General features: G+C 41.8%; 2 protein-coding genes and 1 long non-coding RNA gene across 3 annotated transcripts; 1 reads left to right on the top strand and 2 right to left on the bottom strand.

Annotated features, from left to right (window-relative positions):
- Window positions 1-497: 497 nt before the first annotated feature.
- On the bottom strand, window positions 498-3,233 carry LOC118426909 (integumentary mucin C.1-like). Its single transcript, XM_035836554.1, has 9 exons — window positions 3,179-3,233; window positions 2,866-2,922; window positions 2,307-2,354; window positions 2,037-2,093; window positions 1,880-1,936; window positions 1,577-1,633; window positions 1,413-1,469; window positions 1,151-1,198; window positions 498-508 (listed from the first exon to the last, which is right to left on the bottom strand). The coding sequence occupies exons 1-9, from the start codon at window positions 3,231-3,233 to the stop codon at window positions 498-500; spliced, it is 447 nt and encodes a 148-aa protein (XP_035692447.1).
- A 1,089-nt stretch (window positions 3,234-4,322) lies between these two features.
- On the bottom strand, window positions 4,323-4,643 carry LOC118413594. Its single transcript, XR_004830876.1, has 3 exons — window positions 4,627-4,643; window positions 4,446-4,499; window positions 4,323-4,351 (listed from the first exon to the last, which is right to left on the bottom strand). It is a non-coding gene; the product is annotated as an uncharacterized LOC118413594 (long non-coding RNA).
- Window positions 4,644-10,938: 6,295 nt separating this feature from the next.
- On the top strand, window positions 10,939-17,068 carry LOC118420304 (liver carboxylesterase 1-like). The gene is made up of 8 exons (XM_035827045.1): window positions 10,939-11,158; window positions 11,940-12,119; window positions 12,706-12,980; window positions 13,893-13,995; window positions 14,519-14,695; window positions 15,115-15,271; window positions 16,014-16,242; window positions 16,718-17,068. The coding sequence occupies exons 1-8, from the start codon at window positions 11,012-11,014 to the stop codon at window positions 16,923-16,925; spliced, it is 1,476 nt and encodes a 491-aa protein (XP_035682938.1). The 5' UTR covers window positions 10,939-11,011; the 3' UTR covers window positions 16,926-17,068.
- The last annotated feature ends 365 nt before the right edge of the window (window positions 17,069-17,433 follow it).

Raw genomic sequence — 17,433 nt, 5'->3', positions numbered from 1 at the left:
TGCCTGACACAGTATCTGACATTTGAAGTACGGGACTCGTCCATTCCGGTATTAATTCAGGGTAACTTTTAGCAAAGGAATCTTTTCTTTTTCAGTCTAAATAGCTTGTTTACAAGCATTACAAAAAGGGATGGTCATCAAGACGTTAATAAGCATTATTTTGTCATTCAAAATGTTACTTGAACATCAATTTAATTTACTACTAAAAAAATGCGAATTATGCTACCATGCTACCAAGTGCTTTCTCTCGGTAAAACAGGACTTCTTATGGTCTAATGTTGTTGAATAAAAGGGCAATCCAAACAAATCCCCGGGAACCATTCGACCATTTGTCTTGCCAATTGTGTTTTATCTTAATTGTCCACTATAAAAGTGACAGACTGTTGTGTAGACCTTTGTTAGAAGGTTAACACACTTGTTGTTAGTTTCGTCCACAGCTTTGGTTGCTGGGATGTCGGCACACTAATTAGTAATTCTGTGTCTTTCAAGCATTTTACTCATGAGAAACCTTTCAACACAGAAAACAGCTGTATCAGTTGAGCACATTCCAATAGTTGCTGAGTAAGCCCTGGCTGTAAATAAATGTATTTCACTCCATGCCACAGCTATGGGAGTGAAACAGATTAATTTTCCCAATGTTTCTTCGTCGTGTGTCCCGTAACTGGTAGAGTGTTGGGCTCGGAATCTAGAGGTTCCGAGTTCAATACTCACCGTGCCCCCGACGTTGTGCCCTTGGGAAAGGTACTTTACGCGACCTTCATCACTTAACCCGGGTGTAAAAATGGGTACCTGACTTCGATCGTGGAGGTAAAAGACTACCCTTACCTTCTGTCTGTACTTTGTGTGTGGCAGTGTTAAAATAAGTTACTAACTTGAGTGCAGTGTCACATTGTCCACGTCTGACCAAAAGCAAAAAGCTGATGATAGATATATTTTATTCAAATGGAAAAAAAACATTCAATTAGAAACACGGTACTCGAAAAGCGAAGGTTTGTGGTCGTGGAAGTTACAAATTTTGGTTCAGTTTCTGTATTAATTTGTAAACCATTATCTGTTGACATTTATGAAAAATATCCAGTTCAGAATAATATTCCCATACGTTATTGAGATATATAGTAAATACAGATAACCGGGTGTAGTCTATACTCACCTGCGTTTGGTGCATCTGTGGTCAGGGAGGAAGTTGTAGTTTCTGCAACTGGAGCATGATATACATATAAGTTGACAGGGCCCTGGTTTGGTTTGGTTTGGTATAACAACATTATGTGTACATTGTGAAACTGAATTCTTTACAGGGAATCAAATAAAAGTCCTTCAACGGACCTGATTCTCTGTACCTGAATTTTCTGAAGTTACGCAGGTTTTAGTTAAGAAGATAGCGATAAAGCAAATATGAAGTTACAAGTTCCTACCTGTGGTTGTTGAATCAGTAGTCCAAACCCACCACCATGGACGTGTGGTTGTTGCCTCTGCAAGAATGGACAAAATATTATAACGACAAGTCACACATGTAACGTTAAAGGCTCTTTCCGTTTTATACAGACGACTGTAATCAAAATGTGTTCTCAGTTCCTACCTGTGGTTGTTGATTCAGTAGTCCAACCCCACCACCATGGAGTTGCAGTTGTTCCCTCTGAAATAATGGACACAATATTAGAACGACAAGTCACACTTACGGTTTTTCAATTCAGAAGACGACGATGATACAAATGTGTATCAAGTCAGTACCTACCTGTGGTTGTTGATTCAGTAGTCCAACCCCACCACCATGGACGTGTGGTTGATGCCTCTGCAAGAATGAAAAAACATTATAACGAGAATTCACTTTGTTCAGAAGACAGACTGTTGATACAAATGTGAAAAAGTCACAACTACCCACCTGTGGTTGTTGATTCAGTAGTCCAAACCCACCACCATGGACGTGTGGTTGATGCCTCTGCAAGCATGAAAACAACAACATTATAACGAGAATTCACTTTGTTCAGAAGACAATAGTAATACAAATGTGAATTCACAAAACCTTCAAAAGTACCTACCTGTCGTTGTTGATTCAGTAGTCCAACCCCACCACCACCACGGTGTGGTTGTTGCCTCTGCAAGAATGGACAAAACATTAAAACAAAAACTCACATATGTATGTACAGGTTATTTCCCGTTTAGCTCAGAAGACCAAGTTCGTTATCTGTTCTTAGTTTCTGCATCATTCTGTACAAATGGACAAATATCATAACAAGAAGCTACACATGTACACCCCCTCCCCATTTGGTCAGAAGGCAAGGAGTATAGAAATGTGTTTTCGGTCTTACCTGTGGTTGTGAAATCAGTTGTCCACATTGTTGTTGTGGTTTCTGCACCTGTACAAATGGACAAAAATATCATAACGAGAAGTTACACATGTACCCCCCTCCCCATTTGGTCAGAAGGCAACGAGTACACAAAGATGTATTATCGGTCTTACCTGTGGTTGCTGATTCAGTAGTCCATCCCCACCACCACCACGGTGTGGTTGTTGCCTCTGCAAGAATGGACAAAACATTAAAACAAAAAGTCACATATGTATGTACAGGTTATTTCCCGTTTAGCTCAGAAGACCAAGTTCGTTATCTGTTCTTAGTTTCTGCATCATTCTGTACAAATGGACAAAATATCATAACAAGAAGCTACACATGTACACCCCCTCCCCAAGGAGTATAGAAATGTGTTTTCGGTCTTACCTGTGGTTGTGAAATCAGTTGCCCACATTGTTGTTGTGGTTTCTGCACCTATACAAATGGACAAAACATCATATTGAGAAGTTACACATGTACCCCCCTCCCCATTTGGTCAGAAGGCAAGGAGTACAGAAAGATGTGTTATCGCTCTTACCTGTCGTTGTTGATTCAGTTGTCCATCCCCACCCCCACCAAGATGTGGTTGCTGCCTCTGCAAGAATGGAAAAAAATATTATAGAGAGAACTCACACATGCATGCAGGTTCTTTCCCGTTTTGATCAGAAGACAAGAATGATACAAGTGTGTTCTCAGTTCCTATCTGTGGTTGTTAAATCGGTAGTCCACCATGGTGTTGCTGTTGTTGCCTCTGCAAGAATGGACAAAACATTATAACGAGAAGTTACACAGTACAGTTTCCCCCTTTGCGCAGAAGACAAGAAGTATAGAAGCTAATACTTAGTTCCTACCTGTTGTTGTTGAATCTGTTGTCCACCACCACCATGGTGTTGTGGTTTCTGCCATTGCAAGAACGGACAAAACATTATAATGATTATAAGTCACACATGTACAGTTTCCCCCGCGCAAGAGACAAGAAGTACAGAAGTTTGAAGTTCATTACCTGTAGTTGTTGAATCTGTTGTCCACCACCACCATGTTGTTGTGGTCTCTGCACCTGCATGAATGGACAAAGCATCATTACAAACCATTCTAATTTTACCGAAAGTCACACAGGTTCCTTCTGACTTGTTCAGAAGAAGACGATGATACAAATGTAAAGTCACAAGCTCATACGTGTGGTCATTGAATCAGAAGTTCACCATGGCCGTGTGGTTGATGCACTTGCAAAAATCAACAAAATGTCGAGAATTCACAAATAACGTTATATCCGCACTCTTTCTACGAGGGGCGTTCAATAAGTAATAACTCTGACCCACTTCCAGTTGTCTGATCTATAAGAAATTTTGCATGTGTAATGATTCATATCTCTATAGTTTATGTTGCAAAAAAGAGCTCTGAACTAATTGTGGTGTCTGATTTACTGGTGTTTGAACTGAGTCAGGTGTGAAATGGACCAGGTGTGAAATGGAGCCATTTGATTGTCGCGCAGTGATCCGGTTTTTGTATTTGAAAGGATGCACACCAAAGGAGACTTTTGATGAAATGAAAGAAACTTATGGTGATGATGCCCCATCATATGACCTTGTAAAACGCTGGCATCCTGAATTCAAACACGGCCGGAAGTCTGTGGAAATAGTTCCCAGACCTGGTCGTTCCTCTTCTGCCATTGATGAGGCATCTGTTGGAGGACCAACCTGGGGTGTCCTACAAAAACGGTGTCCAGAGCTGCATCAAACAATGCGAGAAATGCATAACTCTGGGTGGTTCTTATGAAGAGAAAGACTAATAACTGTGCCAAGTTTCATTAATCTCCTGCTATGGGAAATGAGTCAGAGTTATTACTTATTGAACGTCCCTCGTATTTTTGCGTAGCACCAGCTAAGAGACAGCAGAACTTGCCAGAAGCGGGTCTTTGGGTGCATGGATGGATGGTTCAATGGATCGGTCACTTTAAACAACTAGCCCTTCTATACGTGCTATTGCGTAACTGAGCCACCATCATGGAGTTGCGGTTGTTGCCTCTGTAAGAATGGACAAAACGTTTTAACGAGAAGTCACAAATGTTCAGTTCCCCCCTCGTAGAAGACAATGAGTACAGAAGTTTGTAGTTCCTACCTGTTGTTGTTGAATCTGTTGTCCACCACCACCATGGTGTTGTGGTTTCTGCCTCTGCAACAACGGACAAAACATTATTAGTAATAAATCATTTTCATTATAACGAAAAGTTACAAATGTACAGGTTCCCTCCGCTTTGTTCAGAAGAAGATGACACAAATGTAAATTTACAAGCTCCTACCTGTGGTTGTTGAATCAATAGGACAAAATGTTAAAAAGAGAACTCGCACATGTGTTCTTTCCGTTTTATTTACAAGACGACCATAATAGACATGGGAAAACAGTTCCTACCTGTGGTTGTCGAATCAGTAGTCCAAACCCACCACCATGGACGTACGGTTGTTGTTGCCTCTGCAAAAATGGACGAGAAGTTACACGGGTACATTTCTTGTCGGTACTACTAGTTGGTAACCTAGACAGAGATGTACACAATGAAATGTGCTAATTATGGAAAAAAAGGACTACAGTTGGCGAGTTGCATAGTTTTCAATGTATCTTTTTTTCCCGTGGACAGGCTATGGTCTAGATACGTTGGCGTTAGGACAAATTGGTACAGCGTTGAGAAGATGTTTTTGTTAAAAGTCTTTTAGCAGGATAGTTATGATTTTTTTAGTACAATTATTGGATACAAATAGTTATCCAAGTAAGAACATGATTTGTATGATTAATGAGAGATTATTCAATGTTTTCATGAGTGCTTTTCTGTCATCATTTAGATACGAGTGTTACACTGGTAATTAATGGTAGTTGCAAAATAAGGAGATATCAAACATGCAAATAAGGAACATATTAGCATATTACATACGAAAATGCTATAAACCTTTAACATGTATATGTTTAAGTTAGTACAAAGTCATTGCAGATTTGCAAAATGTCCAATAATAGTCTAAACATTTCATGCGGGTATGAGGTCTCCAAATTGTAGTTCGTTCGCTTAGTTTAATTTGTATCCCTGAACCATTCATAATCTACCATAAAAGTTACGTTTTGTCACTTTCAGCACATCTCGCTAAATATATAAACAACCCACCTGTAGTAGTTGTACTAGACGACACGGCCATGGCAAGAAGCATCACAAGCAGAAAAAGCCTTGCGGATGGTCCCGCCATGTTTGTCTGACACTGTCGTTGTCGTCCCTACAGAGCTGTGGCCGTTCTCGAAGTTCAACGAGTCTTTCCGGGAAGAACGTGCTTTACAGAGAAAGATTAACTGCGTGACAAATAAGTGGGATTTGAAATTTGACACGAGCTAGTTGCTAGACAACGTTAAACATGCGTCCGTTATCAAGCAAAGTAAGTTATCACAAAATATCTAAATATGTCAGCAGCAGGCTGAAACCTTTTCACCAATGTTATACAATAGTAACTCCGAGGTTATTGATACTGTTGACATTGTTTATGTTCTAATGTTCACCTCCCAAAATTTGCTCCATGACAACTAAAACACAAACATAAATGCAACTTGAGTACCGAAGAATGTTGGATGACGCACATGAAAAGTCAATTTCCTGACTTTTCAAAAGTGGCTTTTCGTATTCTCATAACAAGTTTTAGATTTCCATGTACAAGGTTCTCGGATGTCCGGATAGGTCAAGTCTTTGGGGTGTGAAAAAAAATCAACAGCACTCAAACGTTTTTTGAGATGCAGTTTTTTATTTCATTTTTCAACATTCTGTTCAACGTTACCCAGACATAGACCTACTGTAAACTAGATTGACTCCTGCTGGCATATATCAAGTTAACATAAGTTAATATAATATGTAAGTTAATCAACTAGTCCTTTGTTGTAAATGTACGAAACACTGTTTTTCAGAACTGTTTGCCCCTTTCAGAACACGCAGTCTTGCATTGTTTTAAGAGAGCTTCGTTCGTCACCTAAAATTCGTCCAAAGCTGACTCACTTTTATAGGCTTTTACCCTATGGTAATTGGTCTTGAGCATGTAAATCGCCATGAATCATTGAACAAGTTTTGGAAAACGAAACTTACCTTGGACTCTGCAACCTGTTACCGACACAGGCAAGATGCGACGACGCGGTAGCCTTGGATACCCTTTAAACATCAAATATAGTAGGTTTTTACCTACTGTTTTGACCTACGTCGTCTTGTTGGCGTGTTGGGTTGTTGCCGATTGCAAACGCACACCTGTAAGGGCTTCGGGTTGGGCACAGACTGACCGTACACGTACAATAGGAGAAACAAAGGGACCAGGTCACGTACATTCCCGTAGGTCGATGTCCCACGGTATCAAACTTCAACCAATTTCATAGCACGATAATATTGTCCATAGCGGGTACAATGTAGTTGTTAAATAGTTCTAAACAAGCCTGAGAGCTACAGTCTTCTTCGTATATGGATAAGGTGTACCATAGTAAAGGAAACAAGTATTATTTTTAATATAAATGCTATTCCGTACACATAGGAACAGGTATAACCTTACAAAGTAAACGTACAATGATCAAAAGACACAGGATACATTGTTTATGTTCAGACTCTTGTGCAGAGATTTGGTTAGACTTGTATTTTGTAGAGCGTTGCAAATACGATGAAGTGCTCTGTTCACATTACCTGATTTAAACTTCATTACCCACTTAACTACTAGTATGTTTAGCAAACGATGCCTCCTGTGGTGAGCAAATAGAATTATTTCTGGTAGGCTGTTAGCGCAACAATCAGCCTTCAGATTCGTTTCCAATACTGTGAATTGTCAGACGCGATCGCATGGTTGTAGCAACGCTTGCACAATAGGTAAATTCTTTTCAACAGTCAACAGATACGGGAAGGTAAATACATTTCGAAACCTTCATTCCAACTCACAACAAGGAACAGGTGCACGTAAAGCTAGGGGCACAATCCGCCGTACGTGCAATTTGTCCGTACGTTTTTTTGGGAGGCCACGTCCGCCACGTATTTCTGAAAACGTTGGGAACGACTGGCAAGAGCAGGCACACAAAGTTTTGGCTACACGTAACGTTCTACGGTGTGTCTGCGTGCTCCAAAATCCGTCGGATTCCCTACGAGTTCGTATGGAGGCGGTACTTACCACTTACGGGAGAAGATTGCCCACGTTTTGGCACGTAGACAGCACGCACTTGCAAGTACGGCGGGTTTGTGCCCGATCCCTAGCTTAAATCGGCTCTTCAGTATGTCTATGGTGACAGGCACGAATGATGGTGCTAGATCTGATCCAAGGAATGGAATAAATAAATACAGGCAATGTAAAGCTGGTAATCAACATGGTCACACCGTCCTGATAGAATAATATTTTTTTTGTTTACAATACTGTGAATTGTCAGACTTTTCTAATAATATTTCCACCCTGTTACTGCTGCAGAAGAACGGCTAGGAATAAAATGTATAGATTCTGTCAGGCCTGGATTCTCTGGTTACGGGATCACAAATACTTAACGTTACAGATGCGTCATCAAAATGTCGTGGGGCGGCCTAATCTCCAAGCAGATCCTACGGCAAAAGATAGCATCAAAAGCTGCCAGAGGAGTGAAGCCGTCCTAGGACTGTGTATGCGACCAGAGGTGCCCGTTTGACTCCCTTTGGCCAGCTATACTCCTTGGCCAGCTTTGATACTATCTTATGGCACCGTAAAATCTGCTTGGAGACTAGGGCTGCCGGTCAGCAAGCGCCGGCGCGGCAAAATCTCCACTTCTAGCGCTCTTCGGGATGTTGTTGTGCTACTAACTATAGTCTATGAGGTGGCAGAGAATCTCTATGTTACTCAAATATGATGGAGTCCATCCATCCATCCATCCATCCATCCATCCATCCATCCATCCATCCATCCATCCATCCATCCATCCATCCATACCGCTTTTCTAAAAAATCGCATTATTTCTTACACAAACAGTTGATTTTAATTTTGCACCTTGTGTATTGTCATGCAATCCTTACTATTGACAGTTTGAACCACTCAGATTATGTAGCATAGTGCTTTGTCTTTAGTTATGGGATGTCCAGAACACGATGATGTGAAAACTGCAGCAGTACCACGGAAAACCACCAGGGAAGGTTAACCATAGCCGAACTTGTCCTTCGTTTTGCCATCACATACAAAATATCATTAAGACCCATTTAGAGCTTCTTCATTATGCTTTTCACAAACAAACAAACACACAAACACACCCAAATACACACGAACGGCATTACACCCAAATACACACGAAAACATTATAATATTTCTTTGAGAAGGTATACGTAAAGCTAAATGTTGTAGTCTAACATTGAGTGAGATACAATGTACATAAGGCGTGTACTCAAAATGCGATATGCGAATGCTGACATTTTACTAATAGGTCCTGGCAGCAGTTTTATGTCCCGCCCTATCGGTCTTTTCACGTAATGCCCTGTCGGTCGCTACCTCAAATGTGCACTGTGACGTAATGGTTTGGTTTACAAAATCAATACAATCTATTGACCCGGTTACTTCAAATACCCGGCGCAGTGCTCAGACGCAGCGGCATTCAGGCGTACAACGCTGCGTGGCTGAAGACAAAATGGCCCTTTATTGCAGTAGTTCTCGAGGTCTTTGTACGTTTGTGGCCTTCTCAGCGCTCACTGTATTTACTTTGGAATCAGGTAAGTTTAATTTACATTCTCGGCACTGGGTGACCCTCCATTGTTGCGACTCACGTAGTTTACCTTTGACCTCGTTGACATCAAGTACTGTAGGTGTATCCTCGCTAGATAGCTTTAAATAACGCTTGCAGTCAGATGTGCAAATGTTAGGTGTGACAGGTCGTTCAATGTATTGATATATAACTATATATTAACGAGCTGCTGCAGCGCCCGCATGCCTGCGAGGCTCAGGTGCTATCATAACAGACTCTCTGCCTTTGTCAAGAAGGTCATTCCAAGGATTCAAGACTTGTTTACTTGTTTTGCATATGAACCGGTAAGCTACCTTTTGCGATTGACACACCAGCTCTTTACAGTAGGTACAAGCTTTGTTTCGTGAAAGCTCCTATAGCTTGGTACGGTAGGTAAGACCGGAAGTGTGCTCGAGGGTATGTCTTGGCTCAAACAAGTGGCTTCCGGTATAGTCCCGTCTGAGATGACGTCCCCAACCGAAGAACCGGGGTACTCATTCTCACCTTCCAAGTTGATCTTTGAATAAGGAAATAGGTAGAGAGAGCCAACAACCCTAACCATTGAACCACCTAATGTCTGTCTCAGATGCCGCTGTTGTATCCACCACCTATGGAGACGTGAGAGGGTCAGAGGTCGACACGTCCTCTGTTGTCAGAAATGCCGTCTTTGACCGCATCTTCACCTTCAAGGGGATTCCTTACGCCGCCCCACCTGTAGGGAACCTCAGGTAGGGGTCTTAATGTATGAATGGCAGATTACGTGACTGTAAATAGACACATACTGTAAATGCATGTAAGTTTTCGCGGTAGCGGGAAAAGGGACTTTTCGCGGTGGTTCTAATTTCGCGGTAGCACCATGTACTGTAGTCTCTTACTGCCATGGAAAAAGTTCGCGGTGGTTTTAATTTCGAGGTGAAGTGTCCACCGCGAAAACCGCGAACATAAAACCACCGCGAACATTTCTGCATTTACAGTATATTACAGTATATTAAATACTTTGTAACGTTGGTAAGGCCATGCTGAATCGATTATACGGATGATATTCTATGGGCGCCCTAAAACTGATGCTAACGTGCAAAAACGTCTGTCCAAAAATTACCGTTGTTATTAAATCAAAGTTGTGCGAATGGCTAGAAACATGGAGTATATAAATTTAGTATACGTCTACCAAACAATTAATTTTTGTTCTTTCACATTTTCTTCGACTTTGGAAGTTTACGATATTTTTTATCTGTTTCCCGATTTTTTTTCAATCGTTTTACAGCCGCTTTGTACGATTTGCAGTGTGGTCGAATCTTGTTTTTAAACGGACAAACATTGATGTCCGATGTCATCCGTATAATCAAATAATTATGGCCTAATACCCCTGAGAGTGTATGATTGAATCAAGGAAAATGGTGCATTGTTGGAAGGACAAACTGCACGCCCGGAAAACTTTGAAAAGCGGGTACGTAGAAGACAAATATCGTTGATAGCGTCTATTGTTTGTGGTGGGGAGTACATCATTGCTGACCAAACAAACGGAAAGCTACGAAAACCTCGCCCTTCTAATTTTCAGCACTCGGTGGCTTGATTTCAAGTGTTAAATGTAAGACGCTTTCAGCACAAGAAAACCCGGCGTTCAAACTTGAAACCGAGTGCTGACAAATTTTTCGCGCCAAAATCATTCCCAAAAGGGCTGTATCTAAAATTATAAGTTCACTCATTCATATCGCAATCACACACAATAAGATGTTTATAATCGAAAATAATTTTGTCAGGTTGATACAGCATAAAATATTCTTTTTTCACAACCAGTACTGTGTCTCACCTTCTTCCGTTTATATGTCTATCATATAACGGCTAGAAGCAGCACTTTGAATATATCTGCACTTTTCTCCATCTCCGCCAGATGGCGCCCTCCGCAAGGCCCCAGTACCTGGACAGGCGTTCGGGACGCCACCGACTTTGGCAGCAGATGCCCCCAAATGATGGACTTCTCGACCTACGAGGAACTCGGATTGGAGGACCCTATTTTCAAGGAAATGCTCTTTTGGCGCAGCACCTCCAGCAGTGAGGACTGCTTGTTTCTGAACGTGTACACTTCCAAACTTTCCTCCACTTCCAACTTGCCGGTCAGTAAAGCCAGTGTCTTTCAGCAAACTGTAAATGCATTTAAGTTCGCGAGGATTTAATTTCGCGGTAGCGGGAAAAATGACTTTTCGCGGTGGATTTAATTTCGCGGTAACATCATATACTGCGATCTAATACCATTATAGAAAAATGTTCGCGGTGGATTTAAGTTCGCGGTGAAGTGGTCGCCGCGAAAACCGCGAACATTAATCCACCGGTACCGCGAACATTTCTGCATTTACAGTATTAGACTTTACTATCCAAAATGTCTAGTGAGGAAAGGAAACCTATTGCCGTGTTTAAATTCGTCATGATCTTGAGGCAACCAAAGTCACTCGTTAACGCTGTTTCTATACAAAGACAGCAGAATATGAATATATTTGCACGCGCTGATATATATTACACAATGATTTGTATGAGAGAGAGAGAGAGACAGAGAGAGAGAGGGAGAGAGAGGGAGAGAGAGAGAGAGACAGAGCAAGCTAGAGACAGAATAGAAAACACCCACCGTACAAAATATACAACACTCGTCAGCTCTCGAGTTCTGAAGCCATCAGAAGTACACACTATGTAGTAAGTAGCAGGACAAAGCTGGAGGGGCTGGTCACGAAATATACAAAATATACACCATATATATGAAGCAATATGTATTTTCTCACATACGTTTCTTTTTTGCATTCAATGTTTTTTTTTTTGTCTTTTTGTACTTTTCGATCGCTAAAACTGTCCGGCCGGGTGCCGGTTTGAAATTGTGACCCAATACGAATACAATGTGTATTTCAGGTGATGGTGTGGGTCCATGGTGGTGCTATGGTTATGGGTAGTGCAGACACGTACCCAGCAGAGATCCCCACAGCACTCAATAACGTCGTCATGGTAACCATAAACTACCGCGTAGGGAACCTGGGCTTCCTGCCGACACTGGAGGAGGACGCTCCCGGCAACTTTGGTCTTCTCGATGTGGTCAGTTCGTCTTCCTAAAATTTTCCTTCAAGTGTATCTATCATGAAGTGTTAAGTCGTCATTTAGTCTCATTGGTTCCATGAGACGAAATTTCAGCTCTTGAACCAAAAAATTGTAAGGTCTTTTTCTCCGTCTGTTTAAATCGAGCGAGCATACATTTATACTGAGATATATAGGGAGTATAGATTATATTATGAATCAATCAATATGTCAATCAATCAATCATTCGCAGACATCATCCGCTAATGCATGACGGCTGTAGACAGCTCTCTCTACTCTCGAAACAGGGTATCAACTCGAGCTGTTTCTGACGTGTTTCTAGGCGTTTTATCGGGCTTTCTATTTTGTGCCATTATCTTCATTGTCCTCAAAATGGAACGGCCAACAAAAACACATAAACACGTAAAAACAAAATACGGTCGGAGCCAAGCCTCTGCTTGGAGAGTAAGCTGTTCTTGTTTCTACACAGTACATCCAGATGGCTTTAGTGATTCCAAGACCTCTAGCAGTCAACAAGATTAGGCCAACGCTCACTCTTAAAGTTGGCATTGAAAACGTGTCATACAATATCATCCTATATCAACAGATAAAAGCTCTTCAGTGGGTACAAGCGAACATCCGAAACTTCGGAGGAGATCCCGACAGAGTCACCATCTTCGGGGAGTCCGGAGGAGGCTGGGCCGTCTCCCTGCTCGTCTTGTCTCCCATGGCAACGGGGCTGTTCCACCGGGCCATCTCTCAGAGCGGCGTGGCGGGGATGCCCATCACACAGAAGGGGAACATCAGAAGGACGGAGTACCTTGCTGGCGGGTTGAACTGCACCACGTCCTCTTACGACGAGATGATGAGCTGTCTTCGAGAGTACGTTAACGCAAGCTTTCTTTCTATTGAAATCCATAATTGTCCTTGACTTTACATTACCTTTGCTTTTTATTGGAACCCAAATTATCTTCAGCTTGACATCGTCTTACAATGTTTCCTATTGGACATCTAAAATTGTCTTTGTTCATGGTTAGGGTATAAAAGACCACTCAGCTTCTTTCAGATCACTTCAGTGTCACTGACGAAAGATGGTGGATACCATCTGAAACATGTAACCGTCTCTTAAGTCATATCCAGTTGCTTGAGTAACTGCTTTTTGGCATACGGTAAAACAAACATCTCGTATTCCCGTTCATATTTTTGTCAATTGCATTGCATGATGAATCTTTATACACATATCTTAAATCTTTATATCACAAAAAAAGCAAATGTCTTTAACCTCTATAACAAGAGATCGAGGGACTCACACCTAAAAGAAATATCCAGAGTTCTTCGTATGGTTTGTGTTAATGTAGTTACTTGAATTTACGAAATAAGGTTTTGATTTACATTATATGTGATCACTTCCTGTCACTCTTGGTGATTACGGCAATTATTACTACAGAAACATAAACAGGCAATCCGTGAATAGGTAGCCACTTCCATTGACCCCATGACCTGACCTGACCTGCTGGAATGTCTGTCAGGTGTCTGAGCCAAGGTTGATACGTCATCTAATTCTATCCTTTCTGAACTGTACTTCCTGTCACTTCCGCTACTCTGACCTTTTGGCCTTTTAATTACTTCCTGTCACGTTTTGGTGGGACGCCATGCCTATATTTCTGCAACAATCGAACATAACCACCGTTAAGGAAAACAATCTATCTGAATCTATGGCTTAAGTGTATCGGAGGAAAAAGATTAAAGAGATTGTGAATGGAAAGGTGATTGTGTCGTTTCCTTTTTGCACAGGAAGCCAGGTCAAGATGTCGCCGAAGTGGTTGCAGACTTCACCTTTTTCATGAGACATGGATCCCCAGTTGTTGGGGACAAGTTTCTCCCAGAGAGTCCATGGGTATCAATCGTTACTAAAGTTTACCATGATATCCTCATAGACCATTATATCTGGGTTGCAGTTCTTTCAAAGGATGTTAAGCCACAGCTTATTGTAATTGTTGAAAAGAGATATAATTGGAACATACCCTGTACAATGAACCAGTAAGTACTGTACATACTATCTATACTACTAGTAAACTATGCGCCGGAATGCTAGCGCTGTTTTTATACGAATGCAGTCGCAAGCTTATTGAACGCACCTCCCGACAGAGACTTGACTTGATACCTTGGAAGACAGACTTTTAGCCAAGGCCGGCAAAGAATCTGTTCGACAGCCAAGGCAGTTCTTCCCGAGGACCTTAGATAAGCACTCCAGGGACTCATCAGACGCGGAGAGTTTTTCGGCCTTGCGATACTATATCTAAGGTTTTCGGGAAGACCTGCTTACATTTGTATGATAGGCCATACTGCCAAAGAGATTCTGGCTGAAAGTCTGGTTTCCAGGGTAAAACTTTGACCAAGTCTTGGATTGTTTTACACAGGATCTTATGACCAAAAAGCAAGTGAATAAGGTCGACTATCTGCTGGGAAGTAACAGCAACGAGTTTGGAAATCAATCGCCCAACATGAACATAGTCTTGGACGAAGATGGAATGACCAGGGCGGAATTCGAAGACACTCTTCCGACTGAACTGCTGTGGTATACCGATCAGTTCTTGGTAAGGCCTGTGCTAGTAGTATCACGATACGATATGCAAATGTATGTAATATCTATTGCTCCTCTACGCCTGCTGCCTATGAAGTAATAATGAACTCAGTCCTCTTTTTGCATTTTGGTGACTTCTTAGGGCCGAAGCCATTAGTATAGTTCTACATACAAATCATGCACACTATCATATTTCAATTATAGCTTAAGATATTTCAAATGAGCTTTCGACATGTATGAGTTAATAAAGGCCAAAATGTTTTCCATACTTTTGATGCGTTTTTTTATACGTCATTTTATTCCTCAGGCGTTAAAACGCCTGAAGAATAATATGATGTTCTTTATTTAGATGTCGATTTGTATCTATCTCGTCTTTCCCTCGATTAGCAATATATCGAATGCCTTTGTCTTTAAAGACCTCCTTGTCCATAGGGCAGTGATGTCAATTTGATTGTCCAGCCTGTGATTGACCAGTACATGGACCCGGACAGGCCGGATGACCAGATCGCCATACGTGACCAGTACGTTCAGATTGGGATAGACACATGGTTCAGAGCACCGACCGTTCTGATGGCTCAGGCAGCAGCAGGTATGGTACCTATTGTCTACTTCTTTCTTTGTATCTTCTAAATGTACGTCACTGTATCATTCGTTCAAATGTCAACCCTCAATAAGTTTCCTGCCGGTACGGTACCTACTGTCTCTCTCGCACCTCCTGTCTTTGAATCTTCTGAATGACTGTTAGTATCATTTCTTTCATTCCTCCGAATGTCAACCCTCATGATTTTCCTACCGGTACAGTGCTTACTGTCTCCTTCTGTCCTCCTTTCTTTGTACCTTCTACATGTCTCGTCCGAATGTCGACCGCCATGATCAGCCTCCTGCTGGTACGCTAAAACCAGTCATTATTAAGAAAAAGAATAATGAACTCAAACCGGGTCTGCACGCTCTTTTTCGAAAGGCCCAGGCGGCCTATTTTGACAGGGACAGCTGCCTTATTCAGGTACTTTGCAGTGAGGCAACCAAAGCCTGTGTAATTACCTTCCTTGACCCTAGTGCAAAACGTACATGTAGGTTGCTCTTCTGAGTTCGGTGAAAAGCGCTATCATACTATCCTTTTAAAATGATCTTGAGGTAGTAGATGTAGATATAGAACACACAAACACAACCACAAACCTTCCAGGAGGTACTGAATACCTACTCTCTCTCTCTGTCATACCGCTCATCCCGTCAGAGTCTACCAGTACGAGTTCCAGCACCGCACCTCGTACTTTGCCTTCAGGCCCGGAGGTACTAAACACCTACTCTCTCTCTCTCTCTCTGCCATACAGATCATGCCGTCCGAGTCTACCAGTACGAGTTCAAACACCGCACCTCGTACTTCGCCTCCAGAGCACCTCACATCGAGGCCGACCACGGTGACGACTTGTTCTACCTGTTCGGGTTCCCGTTAATGCCGGGCGAGACGGGTCCAGACTCGTGGAAGTATAACTTCACAGAAGAGGAGCGAGAGCTGAGTCTGGACATGATGGCGTACTGGGTCAACTTCGCCACGAACGGGTATGTCGGCATGCATTTAAGTGGGGTCGTGTGGTGTAACTGCAGGATTTTTAGCCCGGGACCCTGAGTAGCCCGGGAATCTTAGTATCCACCCTACTGACTACTCTGGCAGTTATAGGGAGAATAATTTACCTGGGGAGTTTTGCATAAGAAGGTTTGGCCGCCTTTTTGCTTCCCCACGTTACAGATCCCGGTATTATGAGCGTCGCTACAAACCAGATGTCAATCAGAGAAGCCTTTGTGTTTACCAAAGGAAAATTTTGTTCTAAATGAGGCAAGCTCATTAATATTCACTACCAATCCGATCGTCACAGCGACCCCTTCCTGCAGTGCGAAGTAGAACCAATCGGCATTGTCCTGAAGAAGGTGACAGATGGTTGGTTGTTGTACATGTATAATCCTTGGTTGTAAATTTTTGTTATAGAGTAAGATGCGTCATTTCTCTGACACTTTGCCCCTTCTCCCTATTCCAAAGGGATCCCAATGACTCAACAGGATCAGCACGTGTGCGCAACACCACAAACTGGCCGCGCTACACTCTGTCGTCACAGGAGTACCTCAAGTTAGACGTGACGTCATCTGCTGGCGTCAAGATTCGAGAGACGCGAATGAAGTTTTGGAACGAGGAGGTTCCGAGGTTGTTGGGAAAGAAGGTTCGAACTTCCGGGTCAGATGAGCTTTGACGCGATGTACATGTACATCTATACAAACATGTTGTGAGATATGAATATTAGCTGGAACATTGCTATTTTCTATCCAATACTTTACTTGGACAATCATGGTTTTGCAAAGGGTTTTGCAAAAGGTTTTGCTTTATCCATTTATAGGAAGGCACATTGAATGATCATTTTCCACTAACAACTTACATTGTAATTGAACAGACTCTGTAATTAGAAAAAAAACACCAGACTCAGTGTCCCATTTGTACACATTTTATAATTTCAACAATAAAGCAAGATTCATTTTCATAATCACAACAATAGCAAACAAAATGTTTAAAAACATTGCGGGTATCAAACATTCAAAATTAAAATACATCTTTTATACAATAAGTCAGTGGTACAGCTTCTTTGAAAACCACAATCATATAGGATACACAAGTCCAAAATCTGAACAGCATAATAACTGTATCACCATCATATTGCAACAATTCTTTCTTTAAATTCTTTCTTTAAAATCATCTAAAAACAT

This window comes from Branchiostoma floridae, chromosome 1, assembly GCF_000003815.2.
Source record: "Branchiostoma floridae strain S238N-H82 chromosome 1, Bfl_VNyyK, whole genome shotgun sequence".
Classification (NCBI taxonomy): domain Eukaryota; kingdom Metazoa; phylum Chordata; class Leptocardii; order Amphioxiformes; family Branchiostomatidae; genus Branchiostoma; species Branchiostoma floridae.
Note: the sequence above shows the minus strand (reverse complement) of the source record. Positions and strands in the feature narration are given on the sequence as shown.

Excerpts from the sequence above, each read along its gene's own strand:
- LOC118426909 (XM_035836554.1), bottom strand. The coding sequence starts at position 3,233 with ATGGCAGAAACCACAACACCATGGTGGTGGTGGACAACAGATTCAACA. Across the intron at positions 1,937-2,036 it reads TACTGAATCAACAACGACAG|AGGCATCAACCACACGTCCA; the intron begins GTAGGTACTTTT and ends TCATGCTTGCAG. Across the intron at positions 1,634-1,879 it reads TACTGAATCAACAACCACAG|AGGGAACAACTGCAACTCCA; the intron begins GTGGGTAGTTGT and ends CCATTATTTCAG.
- LOC118420304 (XM_035827045.1), top strand. The coding sequence starts at position 11,012 with ATGATGGACTTCTCGACCTACGAGGAACTCGGATTGGAGGACCCTATT. Across the intron at positions 12,981-13,892 it reads ATGATGAGCTGTCTTCGAGA|GAAGCCAGGTCAAGATGTCG; the intron begins GTACGTTAACGC and ends CTTTTTGCACAG. Across the intron at positions 16,243-16,717 it reads GTCAACTTCGCCACGAACGG|GGATCCCAATGACTCAACAG; the intron begins GTATGTCGGCAT and ends CCTATTCCAAAG.